This window comes from Rosa chinensis, chromosome 7 (assembly GCF_002994745.2).
Source record: "Rosa chinensis cultivar Old Blush chromosome 7, RchiOBHm-V2, whole genome shotgun sequence".
NCBI classification, from domain to species: domain Eukaryota; kingdom Viridiplantae; phylum Streptophyta; class Magnoliopsida; order Rosales; family Rosaceae; genus Rosa; species Rosa chinensis.
In genome coordinates, this window is record NC_037094.1 from 41,704,552 (window position 1) to 41,728,657 (window position 24,106).

At 36.0% G+C, this 24,106-nt stretch overlaps 2 protein-coding genes across 5 annotated transcripts; one reads left to right on the forward strand and one right to left on the reverse strand.

Moving 5' to 3' along the window:
- Window positions 1–10,876: 10,876 nt before the first annotated feature.
- LOC112179121 (protein EI24 homolog) lies at window positions 10,877–19,115 on the reverse strand. 4 transcript variants are annotated; one of them, XM_024317447.2, is made up of 12 exons: window positions 18,925–19,115; window positions 18,777–18,842; window positions 17,674–17,824; window positions 15,496–15,548; window positions 15,016–15,150; window positions 14,837–14,900; window positions 14,647–14,711; window positions 14,451–14,533; window positions 13,963–14,039; window positions 13,753–13,868; window positions 11,330–11,428; window positions 10,877–11,176 (listed from the first exon to the last, which is right to left on the reverse strand). In XM_024317447.2, exons 1-11 carry the CDS (start codon window positions 19,023–19,025, stop codon window positions 11,362–11,364), a joined length of 978 nt encoding a protein of 325 aa, XP_024173215.1. In that variant the 5' UTR covers window positions 19,026–19,115; the 3' UTR covers window positions 10,877–11,176; window positions 11,330–11,361. The 4 variants fall into 4 exon arrangements, with proteins under 4 accessions (XP_024173215.1, XP_040367517.1, XP_024173213.1 ...); XM_040511583.1 differs by having other exon boundaries at window positions 13,753–13,855; window positions 14,626–14,711; XM_024317445.2 differs by having other exon boundaries at window positions 14,626–14,711; window positions 18,925–19,114.
- A 103-nt stretch (window positions 19,116–19,218) lies between these two features.
- On the forward strand, window positions 19,219–20,333 carry LOC112179122 (cx9C motif-containing protein 4, mitochondrial). The gene is made up of 2 exons (XM_024317449.2): window positions 19,219–19,376; window positions 19,963–20,333. Exons 1-2 carry the CDS (start codon window positions 19,276–19,278, stop codon window positions 20,066–20,068), a joined length of 207 nt encoding a protein of 68 aa, XP_024173217.1. The 5' UTR covers window positions 19,219–19,275; the 3' UTR covers window positions 20,069–20,333.
- Window positions 20,334–24,106: the final 3,773 nt, after the last annotated feature.

Sequence of the window (24,106 nt, forward strand, 5' to 3'; positions counted from 1 at the left end):
TAGCCCACCAAGCTTTGTGCTCTAACTCCACAGGTAAATGGCAAGGTTTGCCATAGACTATTCGATATGGTGACATACCTATGGGAGTTTTGTATGCAGTTCTGTAGGCCCACAAAGCATCCTCTAAACGCAAGGACCAGTCTTTCCTGCTAGGGTTCACAGTTTTCTCCAATATGCCCTTAATCTGACGGTTAGAGACCTCAGCCTGCCCACTGGTTTGGGGGTGATAAGGTGTAGAAACCTTATGTGTCACATCATATCTCTTCAAGAGAGCCTCAATCGTCCTATTGCAAAAATGGGATCCACCATCACTAATGAGAACTCTAGGCATTCCAAACCTGCTAAAGATGTTAGACTTGATAAAATCTGCAACAACCTTAGAGTCATTAGTTCTAGTGGCCTTTGCTTCCACCCATTTGGAAACATAGTCCACTGCAAGTAAGATATATATAAACCCAAAAGATGATGGGAAAGGTCCCATGAAATCTATACCCCAGACATCAAATATTTCAACAGTTATGATATTAGACAAGGGCATTTGATCTCTAGGACCTAGGTTTCCTGTTCTTTGGCACTTATCACAAGTTAAACAATAGGCATGTGCATCCCTAAACAATGTTGGCCAATAGAACCCAGACTCTAGTACCTTAAATGCAGTCTTCTTAGACCCAAAGTGTCCCCCACATGCTTTAGAATGGCAAAAAGAAAGTATGGCATTTTGTTCATGTTCAGGCACACATCTCCTAATCAGTTGATCAGGGCAATATTTCCACAGATAAGGTTCGTCCCAAACATATTGCTTAACAATTTTCTTAAGCCTATCCTTATGAGCACGTGACATGGTATCAGGAATCTTTCTAGACACAATATAATTCACAATATCTGCATACCATGGTTCACTTACCTGAAGTCCAAAGAGCTGCTCATCTGGAAATGTCTCCACCAGAGGGAGAGGATCTTCTGCATGCACCAAACGACTCAAGTGGTCAGCTACCACGTTTTCACTACCCTTTTTGTCCTTGATTTCCACGTCAAATTCTTGTAAGAGTAGGATCCATCTGATGAGCCTTGGTTTCGCCTTCTTCTTGGTCATCAAGTATTTCAAAGCTGCATGGTCAGTAAAGATAATAACCTTGGTACCAAGTAAGTAAGAACGAAACTTCTCAAGGGCAAAGACAACTGCAAGGAGCTCTTTCTCTGTGGTGGAATAGTTCATCTGTGCATCATTGAGAGTCCTTGAGGCGTAGTAGATGGCATAGGGTCGCTTGTCCTTCCTTTGCCCCAAAACAGCTCCAACTGCATAGTCAGAGGCATCACACATCAACTCAAAGGGCAAGGACCAGTCTGGAGGTAACATGATGGGGGCAGATGTCAACAACTCCTTAAGCTTGTCAAAGGCTTCTTGACACTCCTTGTCAAAGTGAAATGGCACATCCTTCTGGAGTAGTTGACATAAAGGTCTCGAAATCTTGGAGAAGTCCTTGATGAACCTCCTATAAAAACCTGCATGGCCAAGGATTAAATTCTTTTCATAGATGCATATTTCCATTTCCAGAAATATTTCTTCCTCTCTCTTCTCTCTCTCGAATGCACCTTCAAAATCAAAGTTATCCGGCTAACCCGACCCGAACCCGGTATTTCGACCCAGTCGGAACTCCATTTTCCGGCGGCCTCTACCTGTGAAACTCTCCAGATCGGTTCGCCACCTTGCTCCGATCCTCCCTCTGGTGTCCTCTAGCGGCGATCCTCCTCCACGGCGGCGCTACAAGATGACAAAGATTGAAGTTTTCAGACCCGGCAGGAAATCCTAGCTCCGGTGACGGCACAGCTTCAAGCTTCCTTCTTTGGGTTCGCGGGAGCCTTCTGGTTCGATCTATGGTGTTTGTTTGGATCGATTTACGTGGAAATCAGTTCAACTCAGATTGAGCAAAAATTCAAAACTTGTGAGGTAGTTTTCGACCCTTTATACTTGTTTTCTGACTTCAAGCTAGTTATGAAAATTCACAAGCATGCTTAGGTGAATAACTTTGATGTTGGAAGTTTTATGAAATATTGAGTTTTGGCCAGCGGCGATGCCCCACCGCCTGTGGCTGCTTTCTGGCTGCGTTCCAGCCATGTAAGGGACTGTTTTGGGAATTATATATTTTCAACTCGTCGATACGAGCATTTCGATATATAATACGCAATTTTTGGAGTTCGTATGAAATTGTTATGATTTTTACTGTTTCATACCGGTCGATTTATTCGATCCGTGAGGATTTGAGCATTCGATCGACTTGTGGTTTTGGCATATCGATCGTGGAAGTATTCCGGAGACTTTGGGATGTCTCGGATGTGGTTTCGCCTCGATTGGCGCCACTTTGGGGATTTTTGTTCAAAACGGGGGTTTCAGACTTAAATCGATTGTGAATTGTTACTAAGTTAAAACCGTATGTGATTAGATACTTGACGAAGTATTCTTGGACGGTTGTTTTGTGGTTTGGCTGCTTTGTTTAGCATTGAAGACGCAGTAGGAATTTTGAGGTGAGTAATCTCACAATATTCATTTACGAACAGGCTTACCTGATTGTTTTGATAGTTATTTAGTTAACTGCAAACTATAGTTGGTATTAGTAGCATTCGTGAGTGAATGTCTACGTGTGTGTATATATATATACACGTGATATATATATATATATATATATGTACGTGTAGGTGGAATTGTGTGATAAAACAATAATTATGGGTGCGTTCATTTTATTGTTTTTGGTGTGACTTTTCGTGAAACAATATTTTGTGAAAGGGTTGATTTCTATTGTTTTGAAAAGTGTTGTGTATTGTGGAACATTTTAGTTCGCGGGTGGTTTATTTAAATGTGGGTCTTATACCTGGAGTAATTGATAGGGATCAATTACGGGGAATCTTTTATTTTAGATTCGTGTAACATTTTGGGTCAAGTGCAACTCCTTTAATGTTTTGGTATTTATACCGTGGATCCAAAGACTTACGAGTTGAGGATCGTAGATCATGAAATGTAATCGTGGGTGGGAAAATTGAGAATTCACGCCTTTGGCCTGGTTAGTGAATACGATTAGTTAGAGCTCTAGTCTGTCCGCCGTGCTTGGTTTCTTGATTGAATCGTGTGAGTTTATCTCGTGATTCGTGTGGGTTTATCCCGTGATTTATGTGAGTTGTTTCTTGTTTGAAACGTGTGAGTTTATATCGTGATTCGCGTGGGTTTATTCTATGTTTTGCGTGAGTTATTTGAGTTACTCATGCGGGCTTGCAAAAACTTACCGGGTTTGTTATGTGGCAACCCGGTGCACCATTCAAACGGTGTAGGGGTTAATCCTGCAAGTCAGGGTAATCATGGCTGAAAACCGAGGTAGCGAGCTAGCAGCTTTACCGTTATTAAGACTTCCGCTTGTAGTGAGCTCTGAGGAGCATTTACGTTTTATTTTGTTTTTGACAATTTAATTCGTAAGCTTGTGTAATATATAAATCTATGGAGCAAGTGTATATTAACCTTGTGGGTTCAGGGCATCAGAATGTACTTGGTTTAAAGGGAAAAAAGTTTTCAGGCATTTGTATTGATGACTGAACGATCACGCATGTATAATTATGGGATTATATATCGATTTTTATTTGTGTTAAAAATCAGGGGCGTGACAACATTAATGGTTTGCGTTATTTTCTTAGCATTTAACTTATGTATGGTACTTATAAATATGTATGAATTATTGAATATATATATATATATATATATGTTATGGTGCTCCATTTTTATTGTTTGTGTGGCGTGGGATGATTTATTAGCATATAACCATTTGTCTCTTGTGAGTTTCAATTTGGCAAGCTAGTATGACTAGCTTTGATATGTAGACTGTATTAATAATTTTGAAGGGAGTTGCTTGAGGTTTGTTATTGTGTTATGTGTCTCATTGCCTAAAGTTTATTACTGATGTTGATTCCTGGGACACTATCAACTTTGATATATTGTGAACTCACAGAAGCTGAAAAAGACTTTTATGAGGCCCTGTTTATATGAGGACAGTGTTTATACATAATGTTCTTGTGTCCATCTACATTGTTTCCTTTTTCAATGTTGTTGGGAATGTATATTTGTATCTGCTTGTTTGGAGAGCATTTGAAGAATTATATTCTGGAATGTGGTTAGTTAGTGTTAGCTTTTAGTTCAAGGCTAACTATGTTGGGTTGAATCTTGTTTATGAATTTCATTTGAGACTTAATCCTAGGCCCTTAACTTGTTTTATTATTATTATTTTTTTTTAGTAAAATGTAGGAACCCCCAGTATTATAGTCTGTTTAAATCCTATTATGTTGCTTTAATTCAAATACTAATTTTTAAAGAATATACTATGGAGACCTGATGTCGTGGAGTTCTATATGAAATGCTAATATACTCTATCCATAAGCTATATCCAATTATTCGTCCCTAAAGTGATATTTGTTCCTCATTTGGACATTAGAGATTAAGTTCCCTCAACTTCTGTCCACTGTTCATCTAGTTGAAAAAGTTGGATATCCTTTTATTAGTATGTTATGAGATAGCTATATAATTAGCAATTCAGAAGGCCTGCATGTCATTATCCATACAAGCAATCCACGGTCTGGGAATCATGCTAATGGATTGAAACTCACACTACCAAGAATGATGAATTGTACTGATTTATGATTTAGTTGCTTGTGTGCCTTTCCAAACTGGTAGCTAGGCACTCTTGATGTTCTTTCTATGACATGAACTTGTTATTCATGGGAAAGAAAGTTATAGAAACAATGTTTGACAGATTGTAATTTGTTTTTGACTGTGTGGAAAGGTGATATGATATAATGGGGTTTTGCTACATTTGGAAACGAGTTTTCCTGCAATTTCATGTCTTTGCTTTTGACATAGGAGTGCATGAACTTCTTACTCAAAGAGATGAATTTGACACCATTGCTTTGTTGATCTGGCATCTACATATAATTGTGAAAGACCAGACTTTGTACGTATTGAAGTGGCTGATTATATACAGAGTTTGGCTACCAACATGATTTTGAGTAAGATTAGTGATAGGAGCATTTTAATGCGACGTTTTAACTGCATTTCCCTGCACTTTCTGCGTTATTTCCTTAATAAAACTCTGTTTAGGAAAGTTTCCATTCTTTGATTGGGAAAGTTCCTATTTGTAGAAAGTTTCTATTTTTGTAGTTTCTATTTATCATTTTTAGTAAGTTTCCATTTTCGGTAGTTTCTATTTTTCATTTTTTTAGAAAGTTTCCCATTTTCAGTTTAGGAAAGTTGCCATTTTTCATTTTAGGAAAGTTTCTATTTTTCTTATTAGTTTCTATTTTCAGGACCTCCAAGCTGAAAAGTGGAAATGAACTCACAAATGGAAAGAGGAGCTTGCGAAAGTCAAGGGGAGCAAAAATGAAGAACAATGAGCCACAGAAATGAGCAGAAATGAAGAAAAGAAGTTTTCCTGGTCCAACCAGGAAACCCTGCGAAAAGGAGAAGAGCTTACCTATGAAGTTTCCAACGTTATCATGAAAAAGAAATGGAAAAATGAAGTGTTATGACGTTGGAAGGTGACAAGGCTTGAAGTTGAAGCAACAAGGCCCAAGAACTCTCAAGACTCATTGGATTTTCGGCAAATTGGATCAAAGGCCCATGAAGCCCATACATTTAGGGTTTATGACGCATGAATAAACCCTAGGAGAGTGTTGCCGTTCAAAGCAAGAGAAAAACAAGGAAAGTGGCGTGAAAATCAGAATTATATGTGGAGATTTTCTAGGGAGATTTTCTAGGGCTATTTTTATGGAAAGAAAATACTTGGAGATAATCCCTAGAAGTTTTGCTGTGAAAAAGGAAGAGATAAACAAGGGAGAACGTGAAAACCCTAGGGTTTTGGACGGCAAAGAAATATCCTAGAGATTTTTAAGGAAAGAGAAAAAGGTGGAGACCAAGAAAAGCTCAAAAGAAGTCTAGATACATTACTTCATTCCCTAAAGAGTTTTTGCCGAAATTAAATGACAAAAATCAGAAATTATCTCTATATTTCGGCAAGAATTATTTAGGGAATTAATATTGGAATTTTGTGATTGGTTGCACCACCTCATAGGGCTTATGTGGCAAGAATTCATTGGAGGAAATTATGTGGAGGAAGCAAGCACATGCCGTGAACTTCTCTAGGGTTTTGGACGGCTTGGACACCTAGGGGCCGTCCCCTATATATTCTCACACATTCTCAACGTCAAGGGTCCCAAAACTTTTACGTTCACACTTTGAAAAAAATCAGAAAAACTCTCTCTAGCTAGCCGTGCTCTTCTCCATCCTCTAGGGCAACCACGAAGTTCAAGCAAGGCCAAGGAAGAAGAGGACAAGCCGTGCACATCATCCATCACCATCCTTGAAGATTGCTTTCGAAATTCAAGAGACCATTCATCACTTCATTCATCTCATCTTCATCACGGTGTAATCCGATTCTCCTTGTAACCTTTGCTTTGTAATTTTCGTTGGTTATGCCTTAGTTGACACAATTGTTTGAACAAATATTGATTTCTGAAATTTTATGATTAATTGTTAATTTTCAGATTCATATGTTGCGATTTATGGTTGCTTTTGTGTGAGTGTTTGATTAAATTTGCATGATAGAAATCTTTTGTATGATAATCTTGAATGGTTCGAAACATTTAGGGTTTTTATGTGAATGTTGCTACGAATTTGAGAACATGGATCAACTTTTTGGTTTTGTGTTCTTGAATCAATAAGTAGTAAAGGTTTTGTACAAAAACCGAATTTAATCAAAGAAGATTGCAATTAGGTGGACTTTTCCATACTAAGTTGCACATTTGAGTTGATAGCCTTTCTAGGTGCTTAATGCATTAAACATGAGATGATTGACTAGCTTTCTAGGGTTTGATTGCATGTTTGATAGGAGTAATCTAGGTGCTTTCACTTAGGTTAATTAGCATTGAAAGTAAAATATGGGAAATTGTTTGCTTATGAACGTTTCACATGATCAACTCCTCTTGCATGACTATGATGAACAATGATGAACTTGAATTGATTTTAATTATATATTTCGGTTTGATCTTTGTTCTTGCATTTCATTTGTATTTTTATGTTTTTGCATTTTAATTATTTTGTTAGCTTAGCTTTTATTTTCGAAAAAAGAAAACCAAAATCAAAAATATCCCCCCTGTTCGTAAATATGTATATATTTTGTCATATATTTGTAAATATTATACTTTGTTTTAATTTTAATTGTTTAATTGTTTGATAATGACAGGTGTACCCTCAATCCCCGGAATAGAACGATCCCTATTTACTTTATACTACTAATGACATTTCAGGGTTAAATTGGTCGCTCAACAAAAAGCGACATCAATTAGTTTTTGCTTTGAAGCAAAGTTTGGTGTTGAACTTTTGTAGTTAGTTGCTAATATGTTTATGGGCTAGCTTTTGTAGGTTTTGGAGTTTTATTTTGTGAATTATATAGAATCATGAATGAAAATGAGAAAATTAATGGAAAGCCCCAATTTTTGGATGATGAGAAATGTATTTCTAGATCTTTTCCCACCACCAGAAGCTAAATGATTATTTGCACATCATTCTTATATATATGAACTAATGTATATAAATGGGAAACAAAACACTAATGTCAAAGAAAACGATGTCAATTTAGAGATTACAAATCAGTACCTAAAACTTGACTGATGTCTCATGATTATGAACATATCAAAATGTCAGCTAAAAATCGATGTACACAAAACCAATGCACATCGATATCTAAACACCAAACCGTTATCTATTGTCGACGTACAAATCAGTTGTTATAAAGTAAACCGATTTACCATGAAATACAGGACATCGGTTTTTAAAAATAGAAATAATGTCTACAAAACTACTAGACATCGTTTCAACCAACGAAAAGCGATGTTCCTAGTAACATAAAACATCATTCTTAATAGATTAACCGATGTTGCCTAAAGGCACATACATCATTCTCAGGAGAATAAGACAGCAAGATGCATGTAAAATGGACATGAACAAACAAAATTTTTTGGAGACTGATGTTTACGAGAGTATTAGATATCATTTCTGAAATTGTAATCGATTTAAATGTTCACTTAGGTATTGTTCGAGATATACTTTATTAAGCATAAAATGTGAAAATATGAAGAATTAAATAAAGTTAACATATAAGATTATGATGATTATAACGATTATACATCGATTTGTGTTTTAGAATCGATGTTGGTCGTTGTCTGGGACATTGGTTAAAAACGCGCTTATACTGATGTCTGCATCCTTTATATCAGCCACTAAGAGATCGGTCAGAATTTAGTTTTACATCGGTTCTGGACTGATGTAAATGAACAGAATTCTAATAGTGGAGAGACTAAGAACGGTGGCTTAGGTCTGGGTAAGGATTCTCATATTTGAGAGATGGTCGAAATTTAGGCACTATTGCTACGCTTTCCTTCCTCGATAGCTAGGATATGGGTGAGCTTCGAGTTTTTGGTTGTTGGTGAGAGAGTGGATAGAAACCTAGACTGCACGGCTAATGTTTGCTGAGAGCGAGTGGGTATAGTCGAGGGTTTTGTGTACCAAAAAAGAGTTTTAAAAAAAAAGGTCAAACACAGCTTACTCAAACAACACAATTTCTTAATTATGTCGTCTAAATATCACCCCCATTGACTGGTCAACCTGAGTTTGGAGACTTTGAGAGGGAAAGTACTTCAACTTCTTGGAGGGAAATATTTTGGGTCAGATATGAAAAATCTCAATATTTTACAACAACATATAAATGTTGTCTGAATCTGGTCATATATTGAAAATGATACTAGTATAGTTTTTTGATGTATTCAGACAACAGATTTAATTTTTCTGTCGTCTGAAAAACTCAGACACAGAAAATTACTTTTATGTTGTCTGATGTGTGTCGTTTGATGACATTTTTGGCATAGTGATCATTCATTAATTAGCTAATCTGCTTAATTCTTGTTGGGAGGGGTCTGAACCCCTGCAGACCGAACAGTGGTTCCGCCACTGTGTGGCAGCATAGTGGTAGGGTTGTGGCTTGCTATGGCAAGGTGTTCTAGGGTTTCAAATTTACGAATCATTCATGAATTATATAATAGTTAACGGTTCCAGTTTGTGCTTAATTTTTTCTTGATTTTTGGTTTTTGGGATTTCAGGGTTAGGGCTTCGTGCTGATAACGTGTTTAAGGAAAACCGAAATTATGAGAGAATTGAGTCGTACTTTCATTAATAATAGGGGCCACTTTATATAGAGGATTACAAGACATAGAATCAAAGTTGTACAAGGAAAGATAATCATATAATTAATCTCCAAGAATATCTCTAATAGTAAACTCTATTACAACTAGGTCAAATAACCTAAAGTTTGGGTCAGACACATATTCTAGATTTACTTGAACAGTTTTGTTTTTTTTTTTTTATGATTTTCCAAATTTCAAAACCAAAAAAAGAATAAAAATTAGAAAACTCGATGAATTTATGAGGGGTTGATTCCAAACGTTCTAAAAATAATTCTCTATAAGTCCTCTCATGATAAAATGGAGGGGATGCCTAGCAAGGATAACATGCCAAAAAATTTATTGAATATGTCAACACCAATTTTTATTGAAAATGTTTAGCACAAAATTCATCGTGTTTTTTATTTTTTATAATTTTTCAAATTTCAAAATCGAAAAAATAAATTAAAAAATAGGTAACTCGATGAATTGACAAGGGGTTAATTTCAAAATATCCGAAATATCATTCTCTATGTAGTAAATATGCACCTTTTACCCAGAACCTTGTTTCTCTTTATAGACTTACGACTGCAAACAGTAATAGGATGATGATGCAAAATATCACAACAAAAAACCACAGCACACGAACACAGAATTTATAGAGGTTCGACAAAAACTTTGGCTACGTCCTCTCTCTCTTGAGAATCACTAGCACTATGGAGAATAACAACTTGATTATAAGTACTTATTGAAATCCCTATGCTAATCCCCAACCCCTTTGCTAGATCTCTCTATCGCCCTTGGCTCTCCCTGCCCCTGTGTTTGTATGTTAACTGAGAACTCTCTGAGATCTCTCTTTGATCTCTTCTCTGATCTGAGGACACATTAAATGACCTCCCTGCATCCCTAATTATAGATCATAGGTGCTAGTTACAAACATGTCACATTAGGATTCCTAAAACTATTAGAACAAGGAAAGAGAGCTAGGTTTCCTATTCCTAACTAGAATAGAACTTACTTTCCAGGTCTAAATCAATAGAGAACCTATTCCAAAACCCATTAGGATACTAGAAAAATTCCTGTGCACATTAATCTTCATTTGCCGATCTGGTTTTGGCCTTGAATCCTAATCAATTTAGGCATATCAACGAGCCAAATTCACAACACCCTACATGTCCCCATAATAAAATGGAAGGGTTGCTGCAATCTGGCACATGCTGCTTAGTGAGGCTAACAAGAAGGATGGCTTACAAGGCCAACAAAGCAAAAATGACAAGCCAAGAATTTTATTATATTTGTCAACACCAAATTTTATTGAAAATGCAACACACAAAATTCATCGAGTTTTGTACTTTTTTTTTATGATTTTTCAAAGTTCAAAACCAAAAACTATATATAAAAATTAGAAAAATCGATGAATTTACGAAGAGTTGATTCCAAAAAGTTCTGAAAATCATCCTCTACAAGTTCCCATAATAAAATCGAGGGGCTGTCGCAATCTACCACAACCTGCCACATCCTACCTAGCGAGGCTAACATGAAGAATGGCTGGCAAAGCCAGCAGTGCCAAAATGGCATGCCAAATATAAGATAAAAAAACCTTTATAACTAGCTTGAATAAAACAACCCAAATACTAAAAAGAAACAGACACACAGCTACCTTGACTTTGTTTTCTTCTTGCTTACAACAAGCTGTTCTTCAAACTTATCCACAAATTGTTCTATATCAATGTAAGTTATCAAATGTAGTTTTCATACATTTCTGTAGTTTGTTAATTTAACATGACCACTAAAATTGGTATCTCAGGATATTGTTGATGTACATAGCTTTGGCCATACCTACTGTCTGTGCACACAAATTGTTAACTTTAACCCATGCGTTATCTTGAACCATCCAACTTACATAATGAACAGATTTGACGGAATTTATCACCTGTTGAAACAAACACAACATCACATTATTATACCCACAAAACAAAATGACTACAAGGCAACGTATCCACAATTTTTTTAACGGAAAATACGAGCATGATAATATTTCATAAAATTGCAAAGCTTATATCCACATAGTACAGTTTCGACTTACATTTAGAATTATCCATGCATTAAGGTACCTTCTCACAGATATTTCTGTTCTTGAAGACGTCTCTTTGATTGTACGGGAAATAGCGACAACAACCACATCCTATGCAAGATCAATGAGGAATAATGTACACAAACATATATAATTATATAAACAATTATACATATCACATTTCCATTACACAAATAGAAGTCAATAATGGTAGTTCTTAAATTCAAGACCACAATTTTGCATTGACAAAAGTTCAGCATTTTATATTTCAGAACCTGAAGCATGTCTTATATAAGGCATATGTTATCAAATACAAAAAGCTCTATATTTCAGGGAAAAAGTATTAATATTGCTAAGGAATGCTTTAACGTTCAGCTTATGAGTATAAAAATTTAATTACAAGGCAAATACGAGATGCAATTCTGAGTTCAAACATATCTCTGTGTTGTGAAAAAGGTAATTTTATTTTACTTCCAAAACATGTTAGGCTGATGTCGACTTGAATATGTACCGTTCAAGCAATAACCACAGCCACAAGACCTAAGGCCTTGTTTTGAGGTGGGTTTGAATGAATACATGGGCCAAGTGTGCAAAAGTTCCCAAGATAGCTGATATATCCATCCAAACCTCAGTAGGTTTTTTTCGGATTTTGCAGGAGGTTTTGTTGATTTTTTGAGGGTTGATTGGTAATGCTTATATATTTGATTCAATGGTAGCATATTTAAATGGTTCAATTTCCATCCGCTGTTGTACTAAAATTTGTGGTTCATATATGTGGCTCTGAGGCTTACAGATTCTGTTTGGAAAAGAACTTTGTAGATTTTTTATTTCTATAATTACAATTTGATTTAGGAATGTGAACCAGAAGGAATTTTTATATTCCCTCTCCATCTGGTAAGGTGGGTAATTTGTCTGTTGAGATTTTGTAAGTAAATATTAGGATTAAGTGTGGTTCATACTATATCTCAGATTGACAATGACCCTCTCAAAAAGGGAAGATTTCTAAAAGGAAAGATGAAAAATCCAGAAGGAAGCCATGCTCTTCTCTGTCAAAATCATTTTGGTTTTGGCAAACAGAAGAAGGATTATCTTTGGGTTTGGTTTTGGTTCTGTATTCTCTGCCTTTTGAGTCCTATGAATGGAAAGAAACAGAAGGAAATTTAAAGATGCTAATATGCAGATGTAAAAGCTTTGGAAGACAAGTGAATACTGGTCTGCTCTTGGGGTGTCTGTTTTGGCCATTTTTAAAGACTAGGCAGTGGTAGTCTAGGTTTCTTAGGTTGTTTAAACGGTATTGTGTGTCTAGTCCTTTTGTTGCTGTTGTTTCATGGGTTCTATGTTGTAGTTCTCATCTTCTCAGGACCTCTTGTTCATTCTCTTTTCTTTGTATATCGTTGATTAATAAAGTCTTATTACTTTTTGGAAACAAAAAAGGACACAACTTTCAAAACTTTAGCAACTGTTTGATTAATAGAAGGAAATGAAGTATAACATGCAGATGAATGCATAACATTAGCAGGAAACAAGTAATGACCTAGATACGTGAATATAACGCTCATAACATATCTATTTTATCTTTTTCTTGATAAGAAACGAAAATTTATTGAAAACAAAAGGAAAGAGTAAAGGCAGCGAACAACCGGTCCACTAGGGCTAGCCTAGAAACAACTCATCTGCTACACCCAGAAGAAGAATAAAAATAGCAGAACTAACTAGGCCATTCCATCACAAATGCATTCCAGTCCAACGAATATAGGGGCACAGAAAGTGAACCCTCTCCCAAAGATGCTCTGCTTCCTCTCCCTTTACATCATTGAAGACCCAATGCTATACGTTTGTGGCCTTATTTGGAGGTGGAATTAACCAACTGTGTAAGGGATTTCTTGTTGACCGAAATGATCAAGAAAGGGAGATATAGGGTTTTAATCGGTGATTTACATCCCGCCTCTCAGAGAAAAGCACGCTCACAAAAAAGCATAAAATAAAAAAATAAAACAAAAAACAAAAATAGCTTTCTTGAGAAAAGAGCATTGCCTCGGCAGAAAAACTGACGCCTTCATGAAATTTCACATTGCAGGAAGCCCACTCCTTGAAATGTGCCTCCTTTGTTTCTTTTAAAACACTGGGATACTTGGATTTCCATGATAACAAAAATGTTTTAAAGGTCTTTTCACAGAACAATCGAATGCTGAACCAAACGAAAGTCAACAAAGGCCACCCTCCTGTACTCTGCAGCCAAATTTGGGCTGAAGATGTGCGCTTTTCAGAGTTTTATCATTTATGTTTAACATACTCTTTTGGTTGGTATACCTATGACAATGAAGTTAAATCTGTTTTTTCCTACACCCCCTACCCCACCCTCTCTAAATAGAATAAACCAATTATAGAAGTACATATCTTCAACACAGAGATCATGAGTAATGAGGATAGCTTACGACAAACTATCTGCAGTCTTAAATATTTGAAGCCGTCCGAAACATGCGCCTCCCCAGCTTGTTCTTCGAGAAGAAATAAGTTGCTCAGCTTCTGAACCTGTAGCTGTCAAAACAAACTGAAAACATCTATCATTAGCATAGATTTAAAGAAGCCAAAATTATAGGTAGAAGCTAATTGATGCCAAATAAAAGTAGTGCAGTTGAACATACCAACGGAAAGAGTATAGCCATACACCCATAGCTCACAAGAGGTGAGAAAAAAAAAAGAGGTACAACGCATGGGCTTCCTGCAGAGCCATTGAAGATATCAATACCACAAAACAAGTAAAAGATTTTTGAAGGTTACATGAAAAGTACCTAAACCATATCGTACAAGTACTCCATTTTTTCTATCTATCTTCCTTTAAATTTATACAAAAATAGACCTCTGAATAGAGTTTAACCACATTCTGATTTTGAAACAACTAAAGCACTTTGATTAGGAGTCTCGCATTTACTAATTAAGAATGGAAGATCAGGGGTCACGAGGAAAGGCAGAAGCAAATTCCTAAGGGAAGCTGGATCAGCATCACTCCATGTGAAATTAGCTAGAATATATGCTGGGCAGGAAACACTACTAAAATAAACAATAGCCAAAAACCATTTTCATCAATACGAATTCAACATGCGATTCAACTGAAATCCAGAAAGGTAGTTACCAAAACCAGCAAAAAATGCCCAGTTAGATTCAAAGAAGTCCAGCCTTTTGTCTAGACCGATTTCAGAAAAATTCCATTTGTACCTAAAAAAGTTCAAAGGAGTACTTAGAGCACACGCATGTAGGAAGTTAGCAACTGGAACACATTAACCAAGAAAGTTACATGTACCACATACTCAAAACAGTAGTAGGCATACATCCAGGAAAGAAGCAGAAAATTAAATGCCTTGCCCACATATGGTATAAATCCTGTCACATATACCTGCAGAGCCATCAACAAGTCGGTTATTCAACAGTGAGATGAGCAATGTAGCATATACCCTCGTCCTCCAAAAACCATGTTTTTCACATACACACAATTAATACTGCTTAAAAGATAAATATCACCTCTAAGAAGAAACAGCTCAAAAGAAGCACTGAATAAACCTGCTCTCCTATTCCAATCATGACCCTGCAGATTCAACAGATGTATGCAATTCACATGAAACATAACTTTCTATTCAGGAAGAATTTGTTTGCCACAAAATGAGACTTGTGAATTATCAAACATCAACTAAGTTAATTACCGTCCTAGGTCAGTTGGTCTTTCCATGCCAGCTGCATTTTGTAAGGTTGATGCATCACTTTGCCTAACGGGATCCAATTTGTTAATCACAGGTCTCCCCATTGCAGAAAATCCATACTTGGCAATATCATTGTACCTTCAGCGAAAATAATTGTAGGTGTGGATGAATAAATGCTGGAACATGGAAAGATAAAATTGCACCAGATCGTAACACATCAAGACATATGCTATACTATACAAATATCAAAAGCTAGTAAATAAAATTATGATAAGCTACATACTGGCATTATGGCATTATGTAACAACTAATTGGATTACATGGACATCCAGAATATACGGAAGTCTGGAGCAAAATTCTAATAGGAGTTCGAGATATTGATGTGTACTATATTTTGGCTATGCTAATATCTCTGTAACTATGCAAAACAACTAAATAATATAGTGGTAAGAAAATGAAGGAGGAGGTATTCAGGTAAGGTACCAGATGTTGCTCAGGATAAAGCTGAATACATATAATGGGTATAACCAAGTTACCTACAAAGGAAAAGAAAAAGATTAACCTTTTCAATAAATGCCAGTGCACTAATAAAAGTATCCACAATTTATCTCACAATTTTCCCAAGGTGGACACAGCAGCCACCAAAAGCAATATCAGAACATTATACAGGTTATGTGCAAGGGAGATAACAGCATGTCAACCTGAAGACCATTCGATCCACACTAAATTTAGAGTCCTATAAAGTTACCATAAAAAGAATATTTCTGAAAACTGTGATTCTTTTTTTTTTCCAGTAGCTAGCCAGCAATTATGTAATTGACAAAGAAACTATGTACACAATTCATATTGAAGTGGAAAACAATGGATATCTAGGTTTCTACAAAGTACAGCCAATTTGGGTTCATTAGTGCTAAAAGACTTTCAGAAAAATCTGCACCATTTTAAGAATTGATGCAGGAAGAAAAAAAAAATCTGTACTCACTAGTTTAGGCATAGGGTGAAGCTTAGAAATTAGGCTACACAAATCTTTTTATGAAATCAGAATTGTGCAGCGTTGCTATTTTCTTTAATCTTTTTCCTTTGAAATTTGTTGATAAAGGGTTTGAAACATCTTTGGTGGATCCTCTTGTTCCTGATTTTCTTCGTTTCAGAAGTTGTTTATGTTTCTTCCTCACTCCTTCCGCCCCCGCAGGCCCCTCTACTGCTTTTCTTCAGAAGTTTCTTCCAGATTATTAGAAACAATGAGTGATGGTATTCTTACCAGAGTAGACAGTGGAAATCCAAACAGGAATTCTAAAGCTTGAGCCATTGGCTAGCGAACTATATTTAGAATTCAGTAATTGATTAATCATATACGGGATAGATCCTTGCTTTCCCTTCTTTTCTATTCTCTCTGGTGTCCTATCAAATCTAATTTATTTAGATCTTTTATCATAAGTTCTTTTTGATTTAGTTTTGCCACATTAAACTTTTACCTTCTACTTTAACTTGTACATGTAGTCACAGATACCTCATTGGCAGACACTGTATATACTCTGAAGCTAATTTCTAGCATCTCATGATCAAAAGGTGCCAGTGATATGTTCCAGTTTATCTTTTCTGGTCATAACTTTTGTCAATTTTACAATTATCCTTTCCATTATGAAGATGCATGGCTCTTGTGCGTACTCATGCCCAAGATTCTAACTGCAAAAGTCCAGCAATTACAATTCATGGAAATTTCCTTGTAATTTATTTGGTTCTTCTATCTCACAATGATATCAATAGCTTGTCTCCATTCTATTGTTACATAATTCCCTTTTAATGATTCTAATGTCTTTTACCCTTAAATTGTATAAAAGAATTATCTTTTGGTACTTCTAAAATAGGCAGTTGATATATTCTGCTAATCCATGACTCATCTTTTCATTACTTTTCCATGGTACTAGTTTGGTGACAACTAACAAGTGACTCTTTGATCAGACCAGGAAAAAATAAATAAATAAAAGGACAAGTGACTCTTTGATCAGACCGGAAAAAAGGACAAGTAACTCTTTGGAAGTGTCTGCATCATCCCCACTCTATGTCTTCCTGTACATCTTCGTACTTTCAATATCCCTATAGCGCCAACTTCTCATCTAATTATCACTAAAAGATATCATTTAGATGCAACTTCAACAATAAACTTTCTGTCCCTTCTTCAATCAGCTCTTAAGAACAGTCGCACATTAAATGCTTTTATACCATGATCCTTCCAAGGAACTGGAGAAAACCATGCTACCCAAGAAAAACAAATGGGAACCAGTGGCGATGCCGAGTTGGGAGTTCTATCAGCCTAAATGTGATTAGATGTTTTAGTGTTTTAAGAATGATTATGTGGGAATGGGTGAGTAGATGATACTCTACTACAACAAATGAAGTTCTTTGATTGGCTCTTTTTTCATACCTTACCTGAAACAAGCTGTTAATGAACAGAGCCCTGGTGCAGAATTAAAATTTTAAAGGATGCATTCTCAAAAAGCTTTTCTCACATATAAAAAGACCATAGATAGATAGATAGATAGATAGATATTCAAGCGAAAGTGGGAAATGCAAATAGGTAATAGAATTCCATCCAAGTGGTTTTCAAGACATTTATGTAAGTGATTACAGAAATTGAACATATGTCAACTGAATACTTACATAAAAGATTTGTATGAGTCCATGACGTAAGAAGGAATAAAATTCCCAAATGACAGCAAATGAGCAGAATTCTTGAGAACTAGATTCTGGACACATATCAGGCAATATCCAGTATAGAGCTGGGATGATGAACGAGTTAAGGATAATTATGCTGCACAGAAACCGTTTGAGAAATATAAATTCCAAGACTCAAACATGTATGATTTAAAATGATGTGTCCAGTGAAACACTTAAAACCTGCTTATGAATACCTTTTCACTTTACAAATGACTTGACAGAGCTCATAATAGGAAAGGAATAACTCAGGCAACCAAATACATGTATCTAAAAGCTTGACAGCTTCCACATCACTAGCTAAAAGATCCCAACTTGAGCAGGAAAAAAAAAACATTTATTGATAGAAGAGACCAAGCACTCCATGACATGAAAATCCTTGATAGGTTGATTGGTTCATCCAAAGCATAGTATCTGACAAAAAATTAATATATCACCATGCTAGTCCATTTCATGCAAACAAGACCCTTCTTAATCAATGTGATTTTGGAAAAACAGCCAGCAGAATGTAATGTAGCATTATAAGAATTCGAGACAGAAAAATAACAAATAACTCACAAGCTACAATTCCTCTCTCTCTCAATTGTAGGCATGGTAGTTTGACATAGACTGGCCTTAAGTGGAATTCAATGTACACCAGAATTTCACTCTTTTTTTTTTTTTTTCCTCTCTCTTTCTGGTGCCCAGAAATCCACTTGCAGGATTCAGGATATTAGCATAAGAGCCATTTTCCAAGTTGTTTTTTCATTGAAACAGAGTGGTTTTAGCTTCACACAATACCCTAGTTAAGGTAATTTGGACATGGGCGGTGCAAGAGTTGAGTTGAGGAAAATACTCAACTGCATGCATCTGCAAAATGGTGTAGGAAGGAATCACCTTGAAGTCTATATACATTATCACCATGCATTTGCTTTTTCCATACAAGCAAAGTCTCCAATGTATCAATCAAAATGAGACAATCAAAATTTCACAAACAATAGACCAATACTGTATTTGTTTGTAACTAACTATTAAAGCCACAGAAGAGAGGAGAGAGAGAGAGAGATTACCTTCCTAAGAAAATGAAACCATTCAACAGAAAACACTGTCCTGTGCGTATCAGAAGCTTTCTGGACCTGCCATGACCAATAAAGATAGTAAGACGCTGAGGCAGAGGCACCCAAATAACAACAAGAAATTTAGGGGAAAGGGCCCCACCTGTGGCAGAGAATCAGCACACGGTGAAGGCAACAGGCCTGTCTGAAGCCCTCAAGCCAAAGCACCGCGGCTAGCTTAGATTTTGCGCTCAGAGCTTCCATTCTCTCTTCCGTCTCCCACAATTCCGAATTCGATTCTCGGTTCTACTTTAGCTAGTAGAAGGTACCCAAATACAATTCTCTTTTCTTTTTCTTTTTCTTTTTTTTTTTTTGGCAACTTAACCCAAATACAATTCGGAATTTTAAAAAATGCCACGTCAGCGTATAAATAAAATAAGTGAGAATATAAGAACAAAGGGTGCTTTGGCCTTGGCGGTGGGGGAGAGAGATCGAGATCGAGATCGAGATAGAGATGGGAAAGCAGCAGAGCAAAGAGAAAGAGATGGAGCCGTGTAAGAAAGAAGCATGCTTAATCCAGGCATGTCTCTCCAAGAATGACTTCCTCCCTCACAAGTATGTTGTTCGTCGCCTCCATTCCTTCATTCTTTCTTTTTTTCTTTTTTTTTGAAATAAAGGGTTTATTTCTTTTTAATTACATGGATGCTAATTAGGGCAGGGCCGGGCACAATTCCGCTAGTTCAAAGCTTGTATTTTACCTTAATCATGGCATGCAACCATTATAGGAGCTTAAGTGATGATATCTCTATTTAAGCTGCTCGATCATGTTGGACAATGCAAGAATGAGTATGAGTTAGGATATGATGGGCTTCTACCATACTCATCTCTGCTTTTGAATACATTGGAATCTTGAATATATATATATATATATATATATATATATATGCAGTAACTGCACCGCCATTTTCATATGTTGTAATTCTTATTCAATTTGAGCGAAATTTGGTTGTTCTGGCTTTGATTACCCACCAGTTAGAATGGTATTGGCTCGATCTCTGCTGACATTTTAAAACTTGGGTGCATTCGTTGTGTCCTGTAAACTATAAAATTAGTTTCCATGTGCATACTGCCTGTTTATGGCATTATATTCTGTTAGTGTTTTCTCATTACTACTTATGTGATTTCTGTTCATAATTCGCAGGTGCCTTAAAGTTATTGAAATGTTGCAGTCTTGCTGCGAAAAATGTAATTACGACTCGACACACTGCGCTTCTCTTTCTGGTCTTCTGAAACAAAAACCCAAATGAAAAAGGCTGTGCCAATTTTATGCAACTTCATTGACTTGGTGTAGCTAATGTTCCTGGCAAATTCTGAACAAGTGAAGATCAGCTAAATGTTTAATATTGGTTACCACTCACTACTAGGTGCTATAAGATCGCTGATCAATTTTCTATGATTCTTGGTGTTTTGAACTCATGAGAAGTTTACTGTATATATATGTTGTGATAGATGGGACATTGGAAGAACAACAACATTTCTAATAAAGAGATGCTACAAAAATTTTAATCAGGATTTTCAAGTTTAACCGTTTGATTTGTGGTATGATAAATATTTGAGAAGTACTAATACTCATCCAAGTACTAATACTCATCCAACTTGAATGTCCACACAAGTCATTATGAGGTACTTGAATGCTGTGTTTGTGTACACCAATTGCAATCCAGAATTGGATTCTTTTGGAAAGAATGGGAGATGTTTTTACTGATTCATTACAACCTCGCTCTTACCATTCTCCTATTATTTTATACAGATAAATTGTGGATCGGTTAAGCCAAATCTTTCAGTAACTTGGCTCACCATTTTCATGTCATGCATTACATACATTTACCACAATTTTTTTCCCCCACTTTATATCTACTCCCCAAATGTCTCAAAAGTCATGTTTCTTCATCACAGAAACTGCGTGTCAATCACCTTGTTTTGTTATCATTTTCCTCCCATCATTCACCCTTTCTACTATATTTTCCCTTTGGGCCCAAAACTTAGTCTACACTCTTTGCTCTCTCGTTCCCAACATGTAGCATAAGGAGCTAGCTGCTCTTTTTCCGTCCTCTTATTTAAGTCTTCTTCTTTCATTTTGATCATGATCTCTTCTTCCATTCAAGTTCCCAACATACATGCTTCCATACCTCTCCATCAAAACCACTACTACAACTCCATTACAACCATTTAAACTTCCATCTCCACCACCATAATTTCTATAATTTTCATCTCCACTGCCATAAATTCTATAATCTCCATCTCCACCACCCTCCATAATTTCTATAAACACGATCACCACCACTCAAATTCTCTTGCTACATCTCCTAATCATATGATATTACATATACCAAGCAATATCATCACTTCAAGCTTGTTAGAGAAGAAGGAAGAAACTACCACACAAGAGGAGCCACCACATCACCGCCATGACAACCATTCATTCCGGCGGAGTTATCTCCATGAGCTCACCGATTTCATTATTCTTCGCTTGTGACATCACTAACAGTCCTCCTACTAATTGTCTTAATGTTTTCCACTATGTTGATGCTAATTTATGTAGACGTGTGAGTAGTTTATTGTTAGGGCTAGGGTTGAATTTTTCAACCCTAGCCAAACTTATTAATGTTATTGTATTTATGCTAAATTTGTAATGGATTGATGTTATTATGTATATTTGATGCAAATTGCTATGTTACTTTCACAATGCTATTTCAAGAAGTGAATGCTTGTGCTTGAGCCTAACTAACTTAAGTATGGTGTGTTTCTCATTACATGAAAGGTTTTCAAAAGTAGTTAACTTTGAACATCGCAAGCATGAATGTACACCATGTGTGCATGTGAAAGTTGAGACGTCCTTGATATCAAGACTAATTCTTTTGTAGTTAATTTCACACTTAACCGGTGAAAATTGAAAATATCGACAGAGTTTAGATCTTTCACTACTAGAATACCCTTATTTGACATCGCATTGTTGAATTAAGTTAAAATTGGCAGCAATGTTAAGATTATATCACATCATTTCTCAAAATGTTAAGAAATTATATCACATCATTTTTCAAAAATTGTGATTTATTTATCCTTTTTAACATCACTATTTAAAATAGTTGATATGTAAAGCTTCAAGACACTTACGGCAACCCTTTAAATGATAAAAGGCGGAAGGGAAAAAACTTAAAATTTGTGTATAAAGACTTTGAATCAAGATTTGGTAAGCCCACATGGCAAACAATTAGTATGGCCCCATAAGAGGTAGGTTATGATGGGCCATGATATAATAAGTTCTAGGCATGTTTCAGCCAACTTAAGCCAAGGTCAAGCCTACTTTGGCCGAGACCAATTTTAGCCATGGTCATCGCTTAACTGAGGTTCGGCTCACCCTAGCCAAGGCTTTGGCAGCTCTAGCTAAGGATTTGAGTAGTTTTAGTTAAGACCAATTCTATGAGAATCCAACTAACTCTAACTAAGGTACAGCTAGTCTTAGCCAAGACCAACTTTAGTCGAGACCAACTGTGGCTTAGCTACCCCTAGCTAAGGCGCAAATTGGTTTAGTTGAGAGAAGTTACAGCATTCAGTGTAGCCATTACCAAAATTTAGAAAGGCTAGCTTGAATGGGCATTGAAGAGTCTTAATGCTCAATCGTCAGTTTTAATTTGCACGACAAAGAAATTTTATTTTTAAAGTTAAATTTGTAATCAATACGACCTCAAAAATTAAAGACGAGATTGTATTTGATACAGGATCTTTAGTTCTATACTATATAAAAACGATAACAGGCATATTTGTAAGAGATCCACGACCAAATACACAACATCTCAATACAAATCGAACATTCTCTATTTTTCTATCACATCTTGGCACACTACCAATCTACAATATTTCTTGTCAATCGTTTTGCAACGCCTCATACTTAGATTTAGCCATTTACTATTCATTTAGACGGTAAATGATAAGATTTTCACTTTTCACTCCCATTTATAACATTCAGGGGTCACTAGAAATGACTTTTTCTTTTTTTCGCTCTTGAGAAATTTTTCTTCTTAATAGTTGTAGAACACGTTAAACCGAGTCCATCGACCCAAAGATTGAAGTTTGTATGAGAGACTTATGGTCTAAAGAAACTAGGTTACTGTTTCGGGAAACCCCTATATAAGGAAGTTTCCGTTTCCCGAATCAGAAACTTTCCCTTTTGTCCCCAAATTTCCATAAAACACAAACTTCAACCTGACCTGACTTTTTTTTAATCCTCCACCCACCTTTGGTCACTTTATCAATAGGAAAATGATTGTTGTTTCACCCTCGTGAGAATTATACCCTTGAGTTGCATCAATTCCAACTTTGGAAGAAGAATTGAAAGTATTTCCTCGTCGCATATTCGATCAACCAATAATAAATTAAATACAAGATTTATTATTGGTTTATCATAATTTTATGAAATTATTGAGGATTTTCGATAAATAATTGTGATATGATTTATTCTCTTGTTTCAATTGGATTTGGGAATTTCAAAGTGTGATGTGGATTATTATGACATTTCTCCCTTTTTAGATGTTAGAGATTTATTTTGAGGAGTTAGTGAATTCAGGCTATGTGTAATTATTAGTAGGAAGTTATATCTATTATCATAGCATGCATGCGTTAACTAACAGGCATTAACCACTGATGCGTCATCTGGTCGATAATACCCTCTAAATTGCATAAGATGGCTAGTCGGCAATACCCTACAGTCGTCACCCTTTTCTATGAGTAGATAGTAGTATTATTTATATATAGTCCAACTATGGTGAGTAGTTGTACAGTACGATCCTTCATTTGCATTATATTATGATTGGTGGCCGCCCAATGAGTGCTACAGGTGAGATGAACCTAGTGACCACTTGATGAGAGCTACTAGTGAAGTACCAGCTACTGCTCATGTTAATTGACAGTTAGATTTTTTTTTTTTTTTTTGAAAGAGACTGCTAGATTCATATATTTGACGATTTGAAAGTGTTTTCCATGAAAATTTATTGTATGCATTAAAATTTTATTAGAATTTCCTCGAAAGTATTTATTTTGTCTACTCACTCTAACGGTTTTTCTAAATGCTTTTCCCCGGGCCTTTCAGATTTGCATTGCCAAGTCTACAGACTAGTTGAGGTCGGGTGTGCATAGAACTTTGAGGCATAATGTCTACTGCTTCCATCTTTGTCAATAGGTTACCTATTTAACCTACTTATATTTTACGTTTAGTTAATTGTCTAAATTGCTCTAATTGCCAACCTTATGTTTGTAATAATAAATTGGTATTTGAGATTTGGGGTTGA